The sequence below is a fragment of the Labrus bergylta genome, chromosome 5 (assembly GCF_963930695.1).
Source record: "Labrus bergylta chromosome 5, fLabBer1.1, whole genome shotgun sequence".
Taxonomy (NCBI): Eukaryota; Metazoa; Chordata; class Actinopteri; order Labriformes; family Labridae; genus Labrus; species Labrus bergylta.
The window spans coordinates 14166564-14188755 of record NC_089199.1 but is presented as its reverse complement, the minus strand read 5'-3'; the positions used below and the strand labels follow the sequence as shown (position 1 = coordinate 14188755).

General features: G+C 41.0%; 1 protein-coding gene across 2 annotated transcripts in view; it reads left to right on the top strand.

The window, feature by feature from the left end:
* LOC109992476 (retinoic acid receptor gamma-A-like) overlaps positions 1-22192 on the top strand; it is a 36076-nt gene that overhangs the window by 10639 nt on the left and 3245 nt on the right. Inside the window, exons 2-8 of one of the 2 annotated variants that reach the window (XM_020645101.3) lie at positions 1083-1477; positions 19695-19843; positions 20707-20848; positions 20978-21141; positions 21275-21451; positions 21620-21824; positions 21942-22100. In XM_020645101.3, coding sequence (XP_020500757.1) covers positions 1309-1477; positions 19695-19843; positions 20707-20848; positions 20978-21141; positions 21275-21451; positions 21620-21824; positions 21942-22100 — 1165 coding nt within the window. In that variant the 5' untranslated portion in view covers positions 1083-1308. Of the gene's footprint in view, positions 1-1082; positions 1478-6897; positions 9260-19694; positions 19844-20706; positions 20849-20977; positions 21142-21274; positions 21452-21619; positions 21825-21941; positions 22101-22192 lie in introns of those variants that run through there. The other variant, XM_065954918.1, reaches the window with a different exon arrangement.

Genomic DNA, 22192 nt, shown 5'->3' with positions numbered 1-22192 from the left:
CTGCAGGCTTCTTTTTTTTTAAGATTTATTTTTAGGCTTTTTGTGCCTTTTAGTGGAGACAGTGGATAGAGCTGGAAATCAGGGAGAGAGAGTTGGGAATGATATGCGGGGAAGGCGCCACAGGCTGGATTTGAACCTGGGCCGCCTGCTTAGAGGACCGTGGCCTCCATACATGGGGCGCGTGCACAAACCACTGAGCCACCAGCGCCCCAAAAGCTGTAGGCTTTTGAGTGTGTCTGAAGATTTTCACATACAATGTTACTGTATTTGTACTCCAGAAAGTCTGGGTAATTTTTATGATTCACTTTGTTTTTTAGCTGAGTCTGTGTATTCCAGGATTTTCTAAATCCATAATTCTCTCACTCTACCTCTCACCCACCCTGGGTGTTTGATCCCTGTGCTGAAGCAGGCCCAAAACAACAAGACATTCTTTGGCAGAGCTCTATTTACCACAGCTCTACCACGTAGAGTTAAGCCCTCTCCACTCATGAAATCACTGAAGAGGATGAGTTTGTCATACAGATATCAGAGAGACGATGACTGCCCTCATTTAACGCACGGGCAGGGTGACAGATCCACAAGGTAAAGCACTGTGATCCTAACAAACCCTCAGCTGTGTGTGCAGCGTGCATTTTTTTTCGCTTCCACTCAGGACCGTCTGGTTTACCGTGTAGGTTCAGAGAGAATAAGTGGGCTATGTGTTTCTTAAGCTGTAAAGGGTTTATTGTACCCATGTTGTGGTTGGCCGTTTTCTGGCAAGCTGGCAGAAGAAACAGAGAGCTCCTTATACTACAGTGGTGATTAAAATCATATGGCACTAACTGAAATCTAGGCATTACTTTGAAGACAGACAAAAAAGTGTTGTACAAAATCTGCTTCCCAGCTTTGTCAACTGTTTTTCACCACTCTATCTCTTGGTTTTTCATCTTCCTTTCTTTTATATGTATGCTTTTGAGTGAATTCAGGTTTAGTTTTGGTTAAAAAAAAATCTGACTCACATTCTTCTTTGATTTTAGGCAACTTTATTCTCTGGGAAAAAAAACAACTCACCCCTCTTTCTTCTCTCTCTCTTTCTTTTACAGAGAGCCTGGACCTGGTCCAGGTGCCTTGGTACCACTCTTCCTCCCTCCTCATCATCCCTCTCACCTCCTTGCAGCCTGACGTTTGTGGAGCCAGCAGCTGGGGAGGGGCTGGATGGCACCATCCTATGTCAAACTCTATATAAGCTCTTGAGAAGACAAAGAAGGGAGAGGGGACAACCAGACAGTCAGACAAAAGTCACCTGAATCACCAGCAGCACTTCTAAAGATGGCAACCAACAGGGAGCACCAACTGCGTCACATCACTGGCTTCCCTCGTGCCATGTACCCCTTCACCTTCAACTCCATGCGGAGCCACTCCCCCTTCGACCTGCTGGCCAGTAGCCACCTCTTTGGCAGGTTTGGGGCGGACCTTCCTAAAGAAATGGCTGCGTTGTGTGAGTAATATAAACCACTTTATAACTTAGAACAGATTGTCCATTTGATGCGTGTGAAATAGTGTTTAAACCTTTGGGCAATTATTTTAGTTTGGGTTGGCAGATCTGGAAGGATTCTGGTCAGAGAATCCGGACAGGAGATGGGATTCAAAGCTCAAGGGGTTTTATTCTGTGAAGACAGGCAGACAAACATAGGCAGCTTTGAACAAGGGAGCTTGGCTTTTCCATGACTTCGTTTCGTGTGGGTATTCGTGGTTTTGTGTAGATGTGAGTCTCTGTCTATGTACGTGTGTGTGTTTCTAAAGGAAGAAAAGAAAGAAAGAATATGTATGCACATCCTAACAAATATAATGATGCCCCTTTTGTAACAGCAAGGAATCTTTACAAATGTTTCAAACAAGAACTCAATGGAATTTAGCTGGAATTCAAATGAAACGTATCAACTTAAATACGTACGTAAATGTGAAAAATAAACGTTCTCTTCTCTTCATTAATGCACAAACTTAGAAGAAGAATAATGTCCAGGCCGCTCCTGGTGCTGCTTTGCTTCTCTTGTGCTCTGCTGCATTGAATAGTTGCTCTTGGTCTTTAAGACGCCCGAGCCCGTTAACTCTGAGCAGGGCTCGTTAAATCCAGGCAGGCTTTCACACAGTATGTATTTATATTGTCACCATATATACTTATAATGGGCACATGGATGATTATATAACCTTCAGAGCCAAATAAAGCATGATTGAGACTTAAGAAAAAAAATAAAAATCAAAGATAGAAAATATAATATGAGTTTCAGACGGTCCAAGGTTCAATCAGGAGGCGAGAAATCTTAATCAGACACCCTTTCACATGACACGATAGAGGACCAAATATCAGTTCCCTGTCCTGTTTTGTGTAAAACAGCGTGGGCTCTCCACAATTTTGAAATAGCCTTCAAGGAAAATTTTAAGATTTTAATCAGGCTTTAAATCATGCATTGAGAAGGGGAGAGGAGAAGAAGGGGAGTAGAAAACATGGGAGGAGCGGAGAAAAGAAGAGGGCTTTTTTTTTTTTTTCCATGTGGTTAACCAGAAGGATGGCATAAAGGGCAGCATGGAAAAACAGCAAACATTACATTTCCTCATGACTAATTTGTTGCTTTCCACAGACTCTTCTGAACAGCCAGAATCAGTTTTCTTAAAAAAGAAAAAAAGATGGGGAGTAAGGGAAAATGAATGAGCGTCTCACTTGAACTGTGTTGTACAGAGACTTTTTGAGTCACAGGGGGCACTGTTGCACTTCACAGTGACAGATACAGTCAGCAAGACCACAGGGAGAGTCATTGCAATGTTTTAAACACACACCGGCAACATTATGAATTAAGAAAATTGATTTGAAGAGTTGAAAAAAATCAATGCAGCAGTATAAAACTATTTGTATTTTTATCCATAAGTTAATCAAAGTTTCCTACTTTTTACTACTACATGTATTTATGTGGTAGTAGTCCCATCCTTTTGATCCATATTTATCCATATTTATTATTGATTTTCTGGTAACTGTGCAGTTGTAATCCCACTCTTCACACAGAAACACGTTTGATGAATCTATTATCCTGTAAGTCTCCCTTGAGGCAGGGGGAGAGATATTCTGCTGAGCACTCCTGTCAGTCACGGTGTGTGTGTGTGTGTGTGTGTGTGTGTGTGTGTGTGTCATTGTGTGCACACTTATAGTGATGTGTTCAGTGAGCAGCACTTATCTGTTTATCTAAGGGCTTTTTGTGGAGACTCAGTCCAACATCTAGGCTAGTAGCGCTCAGTATGTCATTACATCTTTTGACATGCTGCCTCTGGGCCTTATATACTCGTCCAGAGAGAGAGATAGAGAGATATGAGGGGCGGCTGTGAGTTTGTCAGGACAGACATGTGACGAAACAGGAACACTGACAAACATTTATCTATGACATTTCTACCTCATTTCTAACCCCACAAAGGGTCCAGTGCTTACTCTACCATTCATTTTGGGTGGCGGCCCACCACCCCAACCTCCCACCACTCCAAATGAAAAACAAAAAAAAATGTATTTCAAGGAATTTACATAATTGATTTGCTCTCAGGTTATTTCAGCAGAGCATGAAGTCTTTTACACATTTCACTGTACTGGTCACCCAATTTAGAACTACGGTACATTTCCAGAATGCCGGTACAACTTGTGATTGGGTTGGCAGCTTTAACGCAGCATGTACGGTACGTTTGCCGTGAGCCCACCTCTTGTTGACTTTGCTTTGGCACACAGACCAAGTGCTCTGATGTACAAGCTAAACAAACAGGCCCTTATGAGTAAATCAACTTTTTTTCTGAGCTGTGAATACCGGGGTGCACATTACAAACAGACCAAAAAGTTTTCCTGTGAGTTCTCCAAGTTTTGTGATAAGCAGAATCTGACTTGGAGTCTGTGGTTCTGCCTCTTAGTGTCAGATTACACACACGAGGGCTGTGCATTGCACAGATGGTAACAGCAAACAAGGACTCTCACACATAAAAAATCACTTACTTACTTAGTCTTACTCATTTATCATAATGAATGAAATAGTGTTCAGATATTTAAAGTTTGATTAAGATTGTGTTCAAAAAACATTAACTTTGTCCAAATTGAATGAATCTCTGATAGCTACTTTACTTTTAAATATGATTAACTTAATATTCAGTCCCCTCATGTTTACAGCATGTGAGCAAAGCCCAAACCCGCTGACGACGTATTGTATTGTAAAATATCTAAAATACATTAAGCACATAACCCGCCTGATCAGATACACAGCTCGCTTGAGACAACAGACAACATTTAAGTTTAGCTTTGGGAAAATACTGGGTGTGGTTAATAGTTAGCCTTTCATAGGACTTAAGCTGTACAATCTGCCTTACAGTCCTATCAGAAAATACTGATTGCGCTGGGTTGTGTTGTTCACTCTAGGTCAGGTTCCCTAGAGTCTGATTCCCTGATAGTAAGCAGAGACATTCAAAACTGTTGATGATTCGTCTCCTCTGTATTTGAAGAAACAACACATGGAGAAAGTACCTGTTAGCAGAGATTATCCAACATATATTCTCCTTCTAGTTACCTTTCAGAGCTTTCGCACATGCTTTAGAGTGAGCTACATTTGTGAACACAAATTTAGCTGAATTTTTAATTTGACTTTACCCCGTATATATCCTACCAGCCAGGTGAGCAGGTTTAAGAACGCGGCAGAAAATAATGAGGAGTCGGAGGAGATGATGACATTTATGTCCTGACTGGCACGTTTCCTGTTCGCCACGATGCTCTTCTCCGCTCTGTTGTTGATATTGTGTTAGTGTGAGACGACAAGAAACATTGATATAGAAGAAAAACAACTTTCATGACAGCGTCGTACTCTGTTGTTTCGTAGGCCACCTCCCTGTCTTTCTTTTAACGTTATGTCTTGCCTCCGGAGGATCCCCCTCCCCCCTGCCCCCATGTCGACAGGGATAGTCTCTCATTGTGAAGGACATGTGTGAACAACCAACTCAGGATGAATTTAGGGGCAACCTACTTAAAATTTTCTAGAAAATTTCGGGAGCGCACACACACGATACAGCTCCTTTCTGATAATCAACTTGTGAATCGCCCGATACCCAGTACCCGTAAGAATCTTGTATAACCACTAAGGGCCTGGTTTACTAAGGTCCCAAGTAAAGAGTACTAAATTGCGTGTTCACTCCAAAAATGTGCACGTTTGGTTGGTGGGCGTTTTGCGGGTAATCTACTAGGAAAATTTGTGTGAATGCTCTGAGTGGTATTATCCATCTCTAGCACCATGCTGTTGTTGTTGGCTATCATCATGGGCTACATTACCTGAAAGGTAGGCCTAGTGTGAGTGCGCCCTAACTCTACTTGCCTGAGTTGGTCAGTTTGTCCGTCCATCTACTTCAACCTACAGGCTTTGAACGCCATAGAAAAAACAGTAGTTTATTTATCATGTTCAGAACTTGTTTATCCATTGGTTAGATTTGATGTAATTATTTTAATAACTCTGTAGACATGCCTTCTGTAATCTGATAGTTTGTCGTGGCATCTGGCCAACAAGTGTTTTCGGCTCTGATTATTTTCAAGGAGGACCACTAACAACACACACAGTTTGGCCCATTCTGTAGCTTGAAGAGAAGCTACAATCATGACTCATCTCTCATTGGAGCAAAGTGAACAATGTGATACCAAATTACAGTTGAGGCTTAAGTTGGATTTGCAAATCAATTCAAACCAGGTCCTAATCAGTGTGTGGGGAAGACGGGACTTTATTCCCTACTGAGATGGAACTCGAAACATCCCTGGACTTGAAATTAAATGATATGAACATCAAAAGCTCCCTTAGCTCCCTGAGTATTCAGTCATACAGTAAGTCCACTGCTTATTCTAATAACACAGGGGAAATGGGAATTATACCCAAGGAGCTCCTTTTTTTCGAACCAGTTCTTCCTGGACTCATGATACAATACATGATACAATCTCTGGGTTTTCTCAGGATTCATTAAATATTTCTCTCAAAGTGTTTAGGAACTATTTATTTTGTCTTTTTTTCTGACATTTCTGAACTATGCAGCCATTTGAATCTTTGTTATTGTTGTGAAAGGTGAAAAAAGGGATTTGAGTGATCATGAGGAAAATAAATGAATTTTCCACAATGAACACAATGTCCTCTCGTAATTTCTGCTCTAGTCACATCTTGTACTCGTGTGTGTGTGTGTGCGCGTGCGTGCACTCTGTGTAAAACACTCACACACACAATTGTTTGTCATCCAAACCATCCAAGCACATTTACACACACACACACACACACACACACACACACACACACACACACACACACACACAGAAAGCACACACTTTAACTGCCACAACATAGCCTTCATTTCAACATATCACAAACCAGCAGTATCGTACTCCTTTGCTTCACATTTGTGACTACATTTGAGCTTGCATGTTGCATGTTGCGCTTGCTGATGACAGCAGAGAGACTTTGTGCAAATATCTCTGCGGCTGAGCTGGAGGAGCCCTAACACAGAGACGGAGAGAGAGAGGCCATTGTTCTGTGTGTGTGTGTGTGTGTGTGTGTGTGTGTGTGTGTGTGTGTGTGTGTGTGTGTGTGTGTGTGTGTGTGTGTGTGTGCTGTGTCATACATGAGGAACCTGATTGTGAATTATAATGTGACTCATGCCTCTTTAGAAATTGTGCAATTGAAAGGTAGAAAGCTTCTGATTTGCCAGCTTAAAACGAGAAGTCATTGTTTGTTAAAAGATAAATAAAATGGTAACAAAATATTTTTCACGTCTTCACATTGGCCGTGCGTTTTTTATGTAATCTGTGCCCTCGAAGTTGCGACAGGGGGCAGGGTTCTGTGAGGCGGGGGGGGGGGGGGGGGGGGTTAATTGTCTCAAGGTGTGGAGAGCGCTCATCAGACTGATATCGAGCAACTCTATGCCCTGCTGTTTGACATTGTTCTGCGGGTGAGAGTGTGTGTGGCTTCTGGCTGTGATGGTAAAATACAGTTTAAATAAAAGCTAGATTTAAAAAAAAGTGCTTGTAAAATGAATGATAAAAGTAAAGAGAAAAACTGCAGAGAGGCAGGGTCTGATTTTCTTTAAAGTAATTAGAGAGAAATGGATTCTGGGGTTCGGATAAGTCAAAACAAACAAAAAAACATTAAAAAAAACAAAGAATGCATAAAATTTCAACTCACAAAAGCAGAATAAAACATATGAAGCCACAGGCAGGACTATTTGGGAAGTGTGTCTGTGTGTGTGTGTGTGTGTGTGTGTGTGTGTGTGTGTGTGTGTGTGTGTGTGTGTGTGTGTGTGTGTGTGTGTGAAGGGAGGTGTTAGAGCCCCAGTGGGGGTTTCTTTCAAAGTTCATCCCTCTTGAACGAGGGAAGGAAAAGGGGGGAGGAGGGGGAGGCCGTCTCGTATACAAACTCTCCCCACTCAGGGCCAGTGTTTTTCGCCTGCAGCGGAGTCACACTTCACTGTGACTGAAGTATCCAATAAGCTCCAGGAGAGAACGTAACTGAATCCACTTGAACTGAATTGGAGGAGTTTAATGAGGTTTGTGCACAGGCTGAGAGCAAATGGATAGTGGAGAGAAGATAAATGCTTCTCCTTAGAATATAGACATGGAGATAGATGAGCATTCAGAAGGAAAAAACACAGATTTTGCATTGAAACAGATCAGACTTCTGCCCTTACTTTGAGCTGGAAAACGTCATTATTTCCATCCCCTGGCTTTCTCCTTTATAACACTATATTTTCTTTTATCGTGTACAGTAAGCCAGAACTTCATAAGATAGTACTAATATTAGAAAATACAGACTGTGCTCGCTTCTTAAGTCTCAGTGAATATGATCCAGTTAGTGGCCGATGCAGCGGGTAAGATTAAATCTGTCTCGATACAAGGATGTCATTCTGCAAACAAAATATGAATTATTACCACTCAAACAATGATGAAAAGTAGTTATATTTTCAAGTATTATTTAAAGTTTATTCCCATATAAAAAAAAATCCTATTCACACATCACATCTGTTAAATTAGCTTGTTTTTAAATTGTCAGTATTGCATTATTTTCATAGTATTAATGGATATACCGTAGTATTAATAGTCTTGACATTTTTCATTTATGTAGCCTATTTGTTTTGCCTTTTATTGAGATCTTGGACACCTATGATTAAACAATACAAATACATATAAATATAAATATCAAGTTAAAAATACTACACAATACTCTTTTAATTCAAGAAAATAGAATAGTTTTACAACAGGAGAGTGTTTAGTTTAAAGTGAAACCTGGAAAACAAAAACTGGCAGAGGACATCCTCACTTCCACTGCCCTTTTCTCTAAACCTTTCATTCTGGCTCCAAGCAGACTCTCTTTAACAAGCAGGATTTTTAAAAGTAGCAGGCTTGTACAGTTTGAAGAAGAGGCAATATTCCCTGCTGTGGCGAGACAAAAGGAGAAGTCATGCAGAAACACAAAGATGAAAGTGTGAGGAAGTTTGCAGGAGGAGAGAGTTGATATGAGGAGTGTTTGTTTTCATTTGCAGATTATGAAATATGACGAGGTGAGTTTAAAAAACTTGAAGGAGAAAGCAAAAAGAGGGAGGAGGGAGAAAAAGTTTGGTAAACATCCAATCAGACAGCAGGTTAACACCCCTTCAGGCAACTACATCCCGCCCATGTCTTCTTCCTGGACCCCGCCTCTTTTTCCCCTGTGCTGGGAGAGAGCATGCAGATAGTTGGATGGTGTGTGGTGAAGTGTGAGGCCCACAGAGCTGCAGAGAGGGGAGTTCAGATCAGTTACAGCAGGCAAAGAAAGAAGGCAGACAAGTGATAAGAGAGGTCGAAAGTGGGTTTGTAGAGCAGAAATAGAGTTGGACAGACAGAATTTTGTCCCATCTAGAGGACTTTAGGCGAGCGGTCACTGGGAGAGACAGCGACAACACGAGACGGACAGACAGACAGGGAACACCTGGAACAAGCAGAGTGTTGGGTTACCTTCAGTCTCAGGAAGCGTTCTGTTAGTTTTTACAGCTCAGCTCTCTGGATTTGGCTGGAGAAAAAAAAAGTAGTTTGCTTCTTTCTTTTTTTTCTTTTGAGAAAGGAGAATGTTTGATTGCATGGAGGCCCTTGGTCTGGCCCCGCGGCCCCTCTTTGATGTGTCCGCACAAGGGTCCTGCATGCTCAGCAAGGCCACCCCTTACTTTTCTGCCATGGACCCCTTCGGCTGGGCCGGGACCGGCAGCATTCAGTGTGAGTACTCCATCCTGTCCATCAGACTGTAAAAGAGCAGCTGTGTGTGTGTGTGTGTGTGTGTGTGTGTGTGTGTGTGTGTGTGTGTGTGTGTGTGTGTGTGTGTGTGTGTGTGTGTGTGTGTGTGTGTGTGTGTGTGTGTGTTCTTATCACAGTCCTGGTTTTGTTATCATTGAGCTCTCTCTACAGGAAGAGTCAGATTCCTTTCGATTCTCTGTACCCATTCTCACCCGGCGTTCTGTTTGTTTATGCGCTCGGCGTGCTTTGTGAGAGTGAGTGAGTGAGCCGGAGAGTGCATATTTATACATCGTGGTGTTTGTTTTCTTTATGAATGACTTCACCTGATTGACAGCTCTTTTAAACAATTCTGGGGACCTGACCCCAGGGAAGTGTCCAGAAAACAACAACGGCTGACGTCCAAACAGAAACAGCTCTGACAGATGGGCAAAATGGGCCCTGAAATCACCTGGATGTGATTTGGAATACACGCTCACACTCAGTGGAGTGATATGTGCAATCTATCGCTTCGTTTATATTTTCATCATGTTTCAGTTCAATGTGGAGGATCTCAGCTTAACTTTTGCATTATTTTTCAGCAGAATAATGACTGCACTAAGTCAATCCAATCCTTAAACAGATTAACATTCACCTGTTGCATAGCTCCACGTGCTAAAAATTCTGAATATGAGTTCTCTAAAGACCTGAGCAGACAAGCTGCAGATTGTATTTGATACAGTGTTAAATAAAATGAGCTACCACTCAGGAACATTCACACAGACAAACACTGCAAAGATAAATGTGGTAAATATCTCCAGTCTTGCTGTCGAAATAATAAGCAGACCTTTTGTTATCATCATGGAGCCCACTTTCACACTCTTTGATTACACTCGACCTTTTGGCTTAGAGAGTCAAACATTGACTCTAGTTTTCTTTAGAAACTGACACGCTGAAGTCTATTCATGAGTGTCACCCATGCTAAGAACACTTGTTTCTTTCTTCTTCTTTTTTTCAATTTTGAAAATGTTTCCAGTGTTTGGGATGTCCCCTCAGAGCACCTTGGGTCCATTCATCTTCAGTCATTATTTAGATACCAGGCATCAGGCGCTGTCAGCTCCTCAATGCTGCTAATGATGATGGATGAGCAGGCAGGATGACAAACACCACAGCAGGGCCTGTTCCAACTCGCTAAGGAGCCACACCAGATGCCATCCTGACAGACAAATGTCCACAAATGTTCATTAATCATCTCTTATTTGAATTAAACTCTGGTTTAGATTCTATTTTTAGCTGTGAAGGTGGCAGGTCTAGTGTCAGCAAAGAAACTACATGTGTACAGATATTTTTCTGCGTCCACTGAAGGAACTGATCCACAGAGAGTCAACCCTTTTTAAATAACTGTTTAATCCAAACACATTAAAGAGCTGTTTTACACAAAGAGGTGTTGCTCAGACCTGAAAATCATACACTTACTTCTTTGTTTAACATAATCTTCATCTTTTGAACACGACTGAGCTTTCTCTGGACTGCATCTTCTCTGAAGTCGAGCTGGAACAATATTTCGAGTCATTTTTAAGTCCATCAACAACAAAAAAACGTTTTGATCATTTATCAATCCTTTAATTCGTTTTTCAAACACATAACATCTTGCTGCAGCTTCTCTGACATCATGATGTTTCTTTTTCTCTTTTCTATATGAGTAACAGTAAGTCATTGAAGGTTTAATGGACAGTGTTTGAACGAATCCAGATTATGAAGACTAGGAAAACCGAAAAAAGCATTTTATAAAACTCTACAGTATATTTCCATAGGTTCAAAGTATTTATTCTTAGATGAACCAAATAGCAACTTTTATGAGTATATCATTTTTAGTTATTGCTCATTTATTTCTGTTTTAATATAAAACATTCAGTGTCTTCTGGTTAGTTATCAAACGTTGTGCCTGTGGTGCTCTAATGTATTTCTTTGACCTTCACTGAACGCCTTTGACATTGATCATCGAGCGATAAAAAGTGACTGCTTTTTGAAATGGACTGAAGTAGTCGGATATAAAAACAAATGAAAACACGGTCTGATTATTGGTATCATGTTACAGTCATGACTTCACCGACGTGTCTCACATGATGTCAACATTTGGATTTTTTTTTGATTTTTTAATTCAGTCCATTTGAACCTACATCAATGAAGTGCTACACAGGTGACCCTCAGCAAAGTTTGTTTTTCAGTGATGTGTTGAACAAGTTATGTTGGACACTGGCTATAAATTCCTGAGAACATTTTGGCCACAGTATCTCTCCTCTGTGTGTGTGTGTGTGAGAAGGGGGTGCATCTTTTCCTGTGTTTTTTTTATGTGAGGCAGTTCAGCACCTCTCTGCCTTCCTTTGTTTCAACGTCAGGAGGCATTAAGAGGACTGGGGGGGGGGGGGTCTTGCCAAGTCTGTCCTCTCTGTCACTGGTCCCTGTGCAGTGTGTGTTTGTGTGTGGTGTGAAGGTGGCTTCTCCTCAATAGTGACATTTGTTTTTCTCTTCTTTTGAAGTCTTCCTACTTTGGGTCTTTTCCTTTACCGCTCTTCATTGTGTGTGAGGGTTTTCTCTTTTAGATACAATGAGCGTGTATTCTTTACTCATGGCTTGCATGCCTTGGGTTGGCTAACTGAGAGCCTTTAATGATTGAATTACAATTACAAAGGCTCAATTAAGAGATTAGGTGCTGGGCATGGGGTGCTGGGCATGGGGCACCGGCGGTTGAAAGAGGGCTGAAGTTGGATTCGGGATTAAGCCGCCCCCCCAACTGTGTGTGTGTGTGTGATGGTGTTTCAGGCCTGAAGGGAAATGCTCTCCTCTTCATTCAGTAATAATCTCCATTTACTCTGCCACCCTCATCCCTTTAAAAGACTCTTCAAAGCTCCTCAGATCAGCACCAGATCATCACAGGGGACAACAGATAATGCAGTAAAGATGCTGTCACTGGAAGTGGCTTTAGAGACAGAATATAATGTGCCTGACTTTAACAAAGAGCTGTGTGTTTGTTGTATTTCTTGGACTTTAAAGGGGCTCAGATCATATCCCTTTTAAAAATCTGTGTCACTGGGTCATGAAATTCTGGCCTACACTCTCTTTCTCTTGACGCCTGTGGGTTTTCGCTCCCTAACAGTGTCGATATCTCAACACTGGAGAGAATGTAAATGACTCTGTGGAGCCTGAACAACCTCTGAGAGCGTCCAAATTCAAGTTCAGTCAGTGTGTGTCAGAAGAGGTGCTGAGTGTGAATTCAATCTTGAGAACAGCTTAAATTGGTTTGCTATGAGTTAATATTACACTGAGTTCAGTCAGTTTATTGTTTATGTTTAATTGGCAATTTTATGCAGTTTAATTGTATTGATACATTTTAATTCTTTGATGAGCTTTTTTCCCCACAATATTAATCTGACTCTGACAAATACTAATTAGTCTTGTAAAATGTTTCTTGCATTAAAAAATAACTCAATACTTAAAAAACCACACAGAAACACTCTTGTGACCCTCAACAGGTCATCTTACTTTGAATAAGAATGTATTAAAAAGTATTGCTAATATTTGAAAAGATGCACCTTGAAGGGAAAATGAGTATTAAGTCTGAAAAAGAATTTATTTTTGCGATGACAAACCTGAGAATAAACTGGAGAAGTTGCAGACAGAGCAAAGCAGATTTTCAGGACAATAACAGAGGAGGGACTGTTCAGAAAAAAGAAAGTGTCAGGTTACAAGCAGACTGCGAGTTAGGAAACTATCATCACAATGCTTTGTTTATTACTTTCTTTCTTTCTTTCTTTTTCTTTCTTTTTGTCCTTCTTTCTTTCTTTTTCTTTCTTTCTTTCTCTTTCGTTTTCTTTCTTTCTCTTTTTCTTTCTTTCTTTTTCTTTTTTCTCTTTCTTTTTCTTTCTTTCTTTCTTTTTTCTGTCCTTTCTTTCTTGTCTTTCTTTCTTGTCTTTTGTGAAATCTTACCTCCATCCTTCTCTCTGATCAGAAAGTCGATGATGAAACAAATCATCTCATGTCAGATTATTTAGTTTCTGTAATAGTTGCAAACACTGATCTAATGCTTCCTCTGATGGTCTGGTTGTTCACAGTAATCGGGTTCTCTTTAAGGACGACAGACTCGTCAGTGTGGGTTTAGTACATACGACATACTGCAGCTATTCAGGACGGTAGATGAACCGTATTTGAATCAAAACCCTTTCAGGATTGCGTTGCTTCTATTGTATTGCAGGTTTTTAAAATAACAGAAGTATTCCCAAGTGAAACATCTTGAACGTCTTGTGAGGTTCAGTGAGTTGTGTTCAAACTTGCCTGTGATTTTTTTTTTTTGTGTCGCAGCTTCCAGCCCCGTCTGCACCACATCGTGTTTATTTTGGCTGAGCTTGAACCTTTGATTTAATCTGAGTTATAAATTATAGGTCTCATATGTCAACTCAACGATTCATCAAATGTCTTTTAATGTGCCAAAAGTTTATACACATAAAAAAAAAACATGTGTTTAAGATTTCTAACCGTATTTTAAAGGAGTAGAAAGTGAAACTGGATACAAATACAGAACTGGATCATGATTAAAGAATTAGGATCAAAATGAAACTTTGAATGGACGATATTAGGAGGGAAGAACTCAAATTCAACCATAGTTCCCCACGAATGAACCCTGAACTCAAACTTTGCAGACAACCATGAAAAAACTGAAACAACATGAAAGTTGTTTTCTAGGTTCATCTTAAACTTCACCCTGAGGTTTTGTCTTCCAGCTAAACTGAACTTAAACCTTGACTTTCTGAAACCATGCAACTGTGTGTCTGAGTTTTCAGGTTGTCTGTTTTTGTTAGTGAGCTCCTCCAAATGTGTGTGCCTCCCTTTGTGCACTCTCATTTGTTTGTGTGTGTCTGTGTGTGTTTGTGTGTGTGTGCCTACTTTTTAAGTGTTTGCTGCTGTTTTTATTGAGCCATCTCCTGGACAGTAGCCTGGTTTTCACAGCCTTTCCTTTACAAGGCGCTGCCAATGACAGGAAGGACTCCTCCTCCCACCCGGGCAGGAAGACAGGAGGGGACAGAGGAGGGGAAGAGGGTTATTAGTGAGTGCCTAGCTGGGGGGGGGGGAGGGGGGAGGACGGGAGGAGAAGAGGGGGGGGGCACTGGTATTGAACTTAAAACAGCTGATGAAAGGGATTGTGAGTCAAATCTCCCGCATCTCCTCCCTGCTTCCATGGTAATTTACTCACTCAGCATATTTGAGCCTGTAGTTGTTCCCCATGGTTTATCTGCTCATGAATTACAACATGATACATTACAATACAGTGACAGTACAGTCATTTTAATGAGGAAGCATAAATATTTTAATTAAATAAGAGATCGTCACAGAATCAGAATTTAATTATAAGTTGCACTAACTGTGTCATTTGGTGATCTTGAACTCATCATGTTTTAACAATCAATGACATTAATGCAACACTTTTTTCTCTCACTGTTTCTGTTGTCACACTGAAGCCCCTCACACACAGTAAAGCTGACCCGTGGCCCTCAGCAGCCCACACACACACACACACACTCACACAAACACACACACACACTCACATCACATGTTTACGCACATTCCTCAGTGTGCTGCTGAACCCTTTGTGAGATGAGGAGGGGTTACGTAAAACTAGATTTGCTCTCTAAATTCACATTTTGAATATCTTGAGATCTTGAAAATAAATGATTTAACTGCACTTTCGCTGTTGTATTAATCATGCATTCACAAAACTAAGAAAACTGATAAAAGGTCAAACAATTGAAAAACAATTCTTTAAAAAACGACTATAGACCAGTTTAGTCCTGATAAAAGTCTTTGTAGTGAAACATGTCCTTAGTGTAATCCCTCTGACTCCTCAGTGTGAAGCTCTTTGGCGCCTAAGGCCAAAGTCTAGTTCAATGAGATGTGGGATGTTGGCAGCTCGAGTCATGCTGCAGGCCCTATAGGCCATATGTAACACTGTGTCCAGCACACAGCCACTCGTAGAGGAGGAAACAGGTTCAATAATCTCTCACTATCTCTGCTTCTTTTTTGTACTCCTGATTACAGGGTGGAGAGTTTATAAAACTGCAGCACCAATCTGTTTTCATTCTTAAGCACTAGTAGAAGTAAATAACAGATCATCTTCTTAAATCACTGCAGATCAGTTTGAATTGTCTTTGCTTCTTACACATTTTAAAGTAAAAATAAAAACAAGGTCTATTTGTATATGACTTGCTTCCATCAGAAAATCAAGAAATGAAAAGAACATAGTTGAAGCGGTATCTGTGGGCCAAGGATAAAACATATAGCTAGTATTTTTAAAGAAATTGAATTTCTTAGTCAGAAGGAAAGAAATATAATGGTAAATTACTAGATTTAGTTTTTTTTTTTTTAAATGTCCGTTTGCAGACTAAAATAAGTTTCCCTATTTTCCGATAATGCATTGCACTCATGATTTGATTTTTGTAAAATAGCTGCAAGAAGTCGTTGGAAAACAAATAAAACCCAAAAGGAATTTAGTCTTTGTTGGGGTTAAATGTCATTGTCACTCGAATGTGTCTCTATCACACTATTATTTAGCTGTGTTGATTTCTCATCTACCACCTGCATCAATAGGATTCTATAGGTTTTTTTTTCATGAAGCATACTGTATGCTTTTATTAGGTACTGTGGTTTTAGGACAAAGCACTACCTAGGAGTGAATAGTCATTCCTGAGCTTCAAAGCTGATAAGAAGGTGTCTGCTTTCAGAGGAGCTACTGTTGTCTAAACAAAGATGTGTTGATCTGACAACAAACACTGAGTGAATGGGAGAGGCGGGAGGTGGGGAAGACACCGAAACACAAGAGTAGTAAAGTTGAGGGATACTATTGTACCAACACTTATGTGATAGAAGGATGACGTAGTTACATTTGGGGGGAAAAATAACCAAAAACTGCACATCTTGAATACTTGCAGTGATTTCCTGTTTTTTATAGTTTGAGGCATGCATGTGAAGCTCTGAATGTTTCCAGCTATCTGATTAGACAGATTTGCCAGAGTCATCGAGTCTCTTCTGCGTCTCACAGAGGTGTGCTGATTGATGTTGTGACACGCTGAGGGGTGACTTGTAGGTGAAAACTGAGAGTTTTTTTTTTGTTTTTTTTTGCTCAAACCCAGGCTCTGAGGCTGAGCTCAGTTCAGGGTGATGACAGCCGCTGACAGTTTTTGGCTCCTCTCCTTCTTTCTCTACGCAAAGTAAAGTCCCTCCTACTCCTCCAGCTCAACCCCTCCTGTCTCACGCTGCCTTCAGCCCTGTGTCTCTCACCCTGTCTCTCCCCATCATGTCCCCTCCTCACCCAATCTCAGCACCCTCAGACGCTGTCAGTCACTACCTCTCTGCTGGCGCCAGATGCAGTGTCTCCATTTCAATGGGAGCTATTTTTTCCACTTTCACATTTTCAGTGCTACTATATAAACAGAAAATAGGGCTCAGGTTACAGTGCCTTTCATTCACCTCCACCTCCTGCACCTACCTGGGCTCCTGATGCCTCCTGATGCCTCCAAACTGAAGTATTTCTCCATTACAACACAAGTTGATTTAACTCCTGTATTATCGGAGCACCCTGAATGTTGATTACAGACAACATAATCTCACTCTGGTTCTCAGCCTGATCAGATAAATCAGACTCAGAAAAGAGATTTGTTGCCGAGTCAATGAAACAGTCAAAGAATATGTCTCTGTGGTTTTGGTGCAAAGCATAAAACATATAAATTGTTTAGAAAGTGGGAACAAAGTAAACAGGGTTATCTGCACTTTAAAGCAACTTAATATAGATGGATATATATGGATATGGATGATGTACTTTACTATATAGTTAAATTACTACTGGCAGTGCTATTGCTTACAGTTATTTTCAATAACTTTCTTAATCATCCATTAAATATTCAAATCTATCACATCAGAAAATAATGGAAAATGCTCCTCACACATCTTTAGGTCGTAATCAATGTCTAAAATGAATGTCTACTCAAATATTAAATTGAATTGACTGCAAATCCAGAGGGAGAACTTGAGGCTCAGTGGCTTCTTAAAGCATTTATTCACATGGAAGAGAAAATGAATGCAAATTGTAGCTAAGTGTTTTTATTGTAAGTGCTGTTAGATCTGTTTTTGATTTTGGTTTTTTTCTGACTTTTGGGAAATAATGTATGTAAAGGTTTTCTTGACATGGCTGATAACTAATTAGTCTCAAAGTACAAAGCAACAATGACGTGTTCAGGCACTTCGCCGGAAAGACACTTTGGCCGATCAGATAAATGTTTGAAACCATATTTACAGAGTCTCAAAACAAAGATCACACTGTTTGAGTTAGAGAGGCTACCTGATTTTGTTCATGCTACATAAAAACTCATTTAAGATTTATATTAATGATTTATATGTTAACAGTCAGAAAATGTCACACTTTTCTTTCGTGGCATTTTAGGAGATGTACATTTAACTAACTGTTAAAACACAAATATTGAGAAACAACACAAAGTAACAATCAGTTTACACACACAGACAGTTGTTTGCTGTAGTTTGGTTAATGAGAGGAGATCACAGATTTAAATAACTGTGTTCCAGATATTTTTGGTAGAAAAGACAAAAATCTCATCAATGTTTTTAAAGCCTTCCCCTGGGATGTTAAGACAACAACAATTGTCTAAAGTTTATGTGCACATGTCATCAAAACATGAAAGGCCAGCAGTGAGATGTAATCCCAGCAGATTTCAGATTATTCTCACTATGAGCTCCAGTCTCCCCAGTGATAATATGCACTCTGCTCACAGAGTCAAGTCCAGCTGAGTCTTTAAAGGTCAATGTTAAATGCTCCAGTTAAAAACAAGGCTCTGTTTCTTTATCCCTTAAACATGTTGTGATGTATTGTTTGGAAAACAGTTGTAACTGTTGCACAATACTCATCATTCATTTTGTGTCATATTGGATCACATTTTGAACTTTGAAGGAAGCTGCCGCTCATGTACTTAGTAATGGCCTTCTTCAGTCAAGGTCAAAGTTAAATGGTCCGATTTTATATCACCTCACAGACACTGGGAAGTTTGTGTCCTCGGACTCACCTCCTTCTCCTCCTTTTCTTTCTCTGTTTATTTCTGCCTCTCTGTTTTTATTAGATTATTCCTTTGTGCCTCTGCCCCTCTGTTTTTTGAAACCTTACCACTCTTGTTAATGACAAGCTGCCGGTTCAGGTTGGGGTTGCTGCGGTGGGGTTGGGTGAGGGGGGTGCACATTTGGTTCAGTCCTGTGCTTTCCATTGAAGGTGACAGGAGAGGCTGTGACTTTCGGTTTTTGACCCCTGAATTCTTTATTTTTTACTAGGAGGGATCCAAGGATGAAGCTGTTGATGTGAATAGCTGCTCAAGGTGACTGGATCCCAATAAAGAGGCCGTCACCCTGGCCGGGGGGGCCTCCTTCCCATCCCAGACACAACCTTTATAGGGCCGCTTATGAGCCTGGGCCACTATTAAACCTTGTCCAGCCTGCGCTGAGGAATTTAGGGCCAGGAAACAAGGGAGTGGGGGTGGGAGAGGGACGAAAGAGGTGAAGTTGGGGTGATAGAAGGTGAAAGTTGAAAGGCATGTTCGAAGGAATCTGGTTGTTCTTTAGTCATCACCTTCAAATGTGCACCAGCCGTTTAGCTGATTCTCTCTTTCTGTGCTTTTAACGGACGTTAGCAGCTAGCAGGTTTTCAGTATTTCTGCGCGTCTCTTTCACATTGTTTGTTTTGCACGTTTTTTTATTAGCAGCAGTTTGCCTGTGGCCAGCAAATGGTGTTACACAGTGTGCCATTTTCTTTAGCGAGACAGTGAGAAGGCACAGAGGGAGACAGCCGACTCTCATAAACATCCCACCTCTGTTTGTTCACATGGGGCTCGAGGTATATAGGCAGCTCTGGTTGGACGGGCCTTTCAAATAAAAATGTGAGCCTGCGCATGTGCGTGCGTGCGTGCACACAAACACACACAGATGCAAAATTCAAGATGTCAGTCAAAAAGTCAACAGAGGTATGCCTGCTCCCCCCAACTCAGCAGTAAAAAGAGAAGTCAATCAAATCTCAGCTGCCAATCAGCATTTTATCAGCGGAGCCATCTGGCCATCAGCTAATTGTGTCTCTTTTAAGTCCCTGTCAATCAGCAGTGCCCCCTCCTCCTCCCTTTTCTCTTAAAAATGTCTGCCTTTGAGCTTGCCTTCTGGCTCCGAGGGGTGGCCTGCATGGGGTAGGGGGTTGTTTGTTGACCACTCTCTCTTAATCAGTGGTTGTATTAGCTTTCATCATGGTTTCAAAGACTTTAAGAACTTATGTAAACAAGATGCTCTGATATAATAAAAGACTCTAAATGTTTCTGGTTTTTTTTCCTCTCTCTCCTTTTCTTCACAGCGGTGGAGACGCAAAGCACTAGCTCAGAGGAGATGGTGCCCAGCTCTCCTTCCCCTCCTCCCCCTCCTCGGGTCTACAAGCCGTGCTTTGTGTGCCAGGACAAGTCCTCTGGTTATCACTACGGAGTGAGCTCTTGTGAGGGCTGCAAGGTAAATGAAGCCGGAGACCCATGAAGAGTTTACTTGTGAAGTGGACAGCTGATGTCGACTAAGAGAAGAGCAGAGTGAGAACCTGATGATCAGCTGGACTGATGTCAGCTCTGAGTGTCTGTCATGTTGTTTTAGGAAGCTGCCCTCTAGAGTTTTCTTACTAATACTACATCTTATCGCTCTAGCAAATGGTAACTCATTATTTAGCAAATATAAACTGTAAATAGATTCAGAGCATTTTTAAATGAAAGACAAATATGTGAATTGTAAAAGATCATTTTTGTCTGTAGCTTATGTGAAGAGATAAATATCCAACTTTCCAATCCAACTTCATTTGTTTAGCTAACAACCACAGTTGACCAAAGTTCTGTACAAAGTAATGTAAGATAATACTAGCCACATTCTCACAATGTCAACACTAGATTGCTGATATCTCAAAAATGTTACCATTTTAAATTAAATTTTGCTTTAATTTGCCAATTAGACAAAAACACCTATTACAGATAAAATGTGAATTGCATATGATGTGCTGCTTTTTATCCCACAAATTATCAAGCAATGACATTTAGAGATGATAATCTACAATGTAAAAAGCAATGTATCTACTTGTCTCTGAGAAGTTTACGATCATCAAATGCTAATAATGGTTGCGTCAGGAAAAAGTCAGGGGAAAACCAAATTTATTACAATTCTTTATCTAGGAATTATATAAATCTGTTTGTTGGACATTTTAAACCACCGGACCAACAAACATTGCCCTCCCTATGGCCATAATGCTAACGTGGAATGTAACTTTCTCCCTCACGGTGAGCATTTCTTTTTGTCATGAAACAACATAAATATTTTATTTTCATTCGTTTCAGGGTTTCTTTCGGCGAAGTATCCAAAAGAACATGGTGTATACCTGCCACCGAGAAAAGAACTGTCAGATCAACAAAGTCACCCGCAACCGCTGCCAGTACTGCCGGCTGCAGAAATGCTTTGAGGTCGGCATGTCCAAAGAAGGTGAGAAGAAAACATGGACCTGTGGGATTTCTTTGCAAAAATAAAACTTAACTAATATAAGGGGGAGGGGAAGCTTATTAGGAGTCAAGGCTTTTCAAGTGAGTCATCTTCCGCCTGTGTTTCCTGTAGCGGTTCGTAATGACAGAAACAAAAAGAAGAAAGACGTGAAGGAGGAGTTGGTGCTGCCAGAGAACTATGAGCTGAGTGGAGAACTGGAGGAGCTTGTTAATAAAGTCAGCAAAGCTCACCAAGAGACCTTTCCATCTCTGTGCCAGCTAGGAAAATACACCACAGTGAGTTTTTTTTTTTAAAAGTTCATATCCACATGTAAACACTCCAACCAAGCAATAGCTCACCACTTTCCTGAAAGAACAAACACAGTGTCAAAGCAACACACATAAAATTCTCCCTCTTACTCTCTCCCAGAATTCAAGTTCGGACCACAGAGTACAGCTGGACTTGGGCCTGTGGGATAAGTTCAGTGAGCTGTCCACTAAGTGCATTATAAAGATTGTGGAGTTTGCAAAGCGGCTACCAGGCTTTACCACGCTCACCATCGCTGACCAGATCACCCTCCTCAAATCTGCATGTCTGGATATCCTGGTACAAACTGAACGCTCTTTTACTCCTCTTTAACCCCCCACCTCTTCCACCTTCCCAACACTTTCCCATTTGTCACGCAGCCTAACATGTAGCGATGCAATCTTTAACAGCTTCCATCAATTCTTTAGGCTGATTTTTAATCAATATTTCTTTTTGTCTTGTTTTCAGATGCTGAGAATATGTACCCGATACACACCAGAACAGGACACCATGACCTTCTCAGATGGCCTGACTCTTAACAGAACTCAGATGCATAACGCCGGTTTCGGCCCGCTCACAGATCTGGTGTTTGCCTTTGCCGGCCAGCTGCTGCCTTTGGAGATGGATGACACAGAGACGGGACTACTCAGTGCCATCTGCCTTATATGCGGTGGTAAGATTGTACCTACCAGTGTTCTTCTTCCAATGGTGCAACATCCTGAAAAATTTGTTTTGGTCACATTTGTTACATGCTACCAATTCCTTACATCTGTGTCTGCTATTGTTTTAGACCGTATGGACCTAGAGGAGCCACAGAAGGTGGACAAGCTGCAGGAGCCTCTACTAGAGGCTCTGAAGATCTACACCCGCCGCCGACGCCCCAACAAGCCTCACATGTTTCCTCGCATGCTGATGAAAGTCACAGACCTCCGAGGAATCAGTACCAAAGGTCAGTTGAGGTTATACATATCCGAACTCAACATAAGTAGTGTAGGGCTGGGTATGAAGCCTACATTCTATTTGGTTCCTGCCAAAATAAGT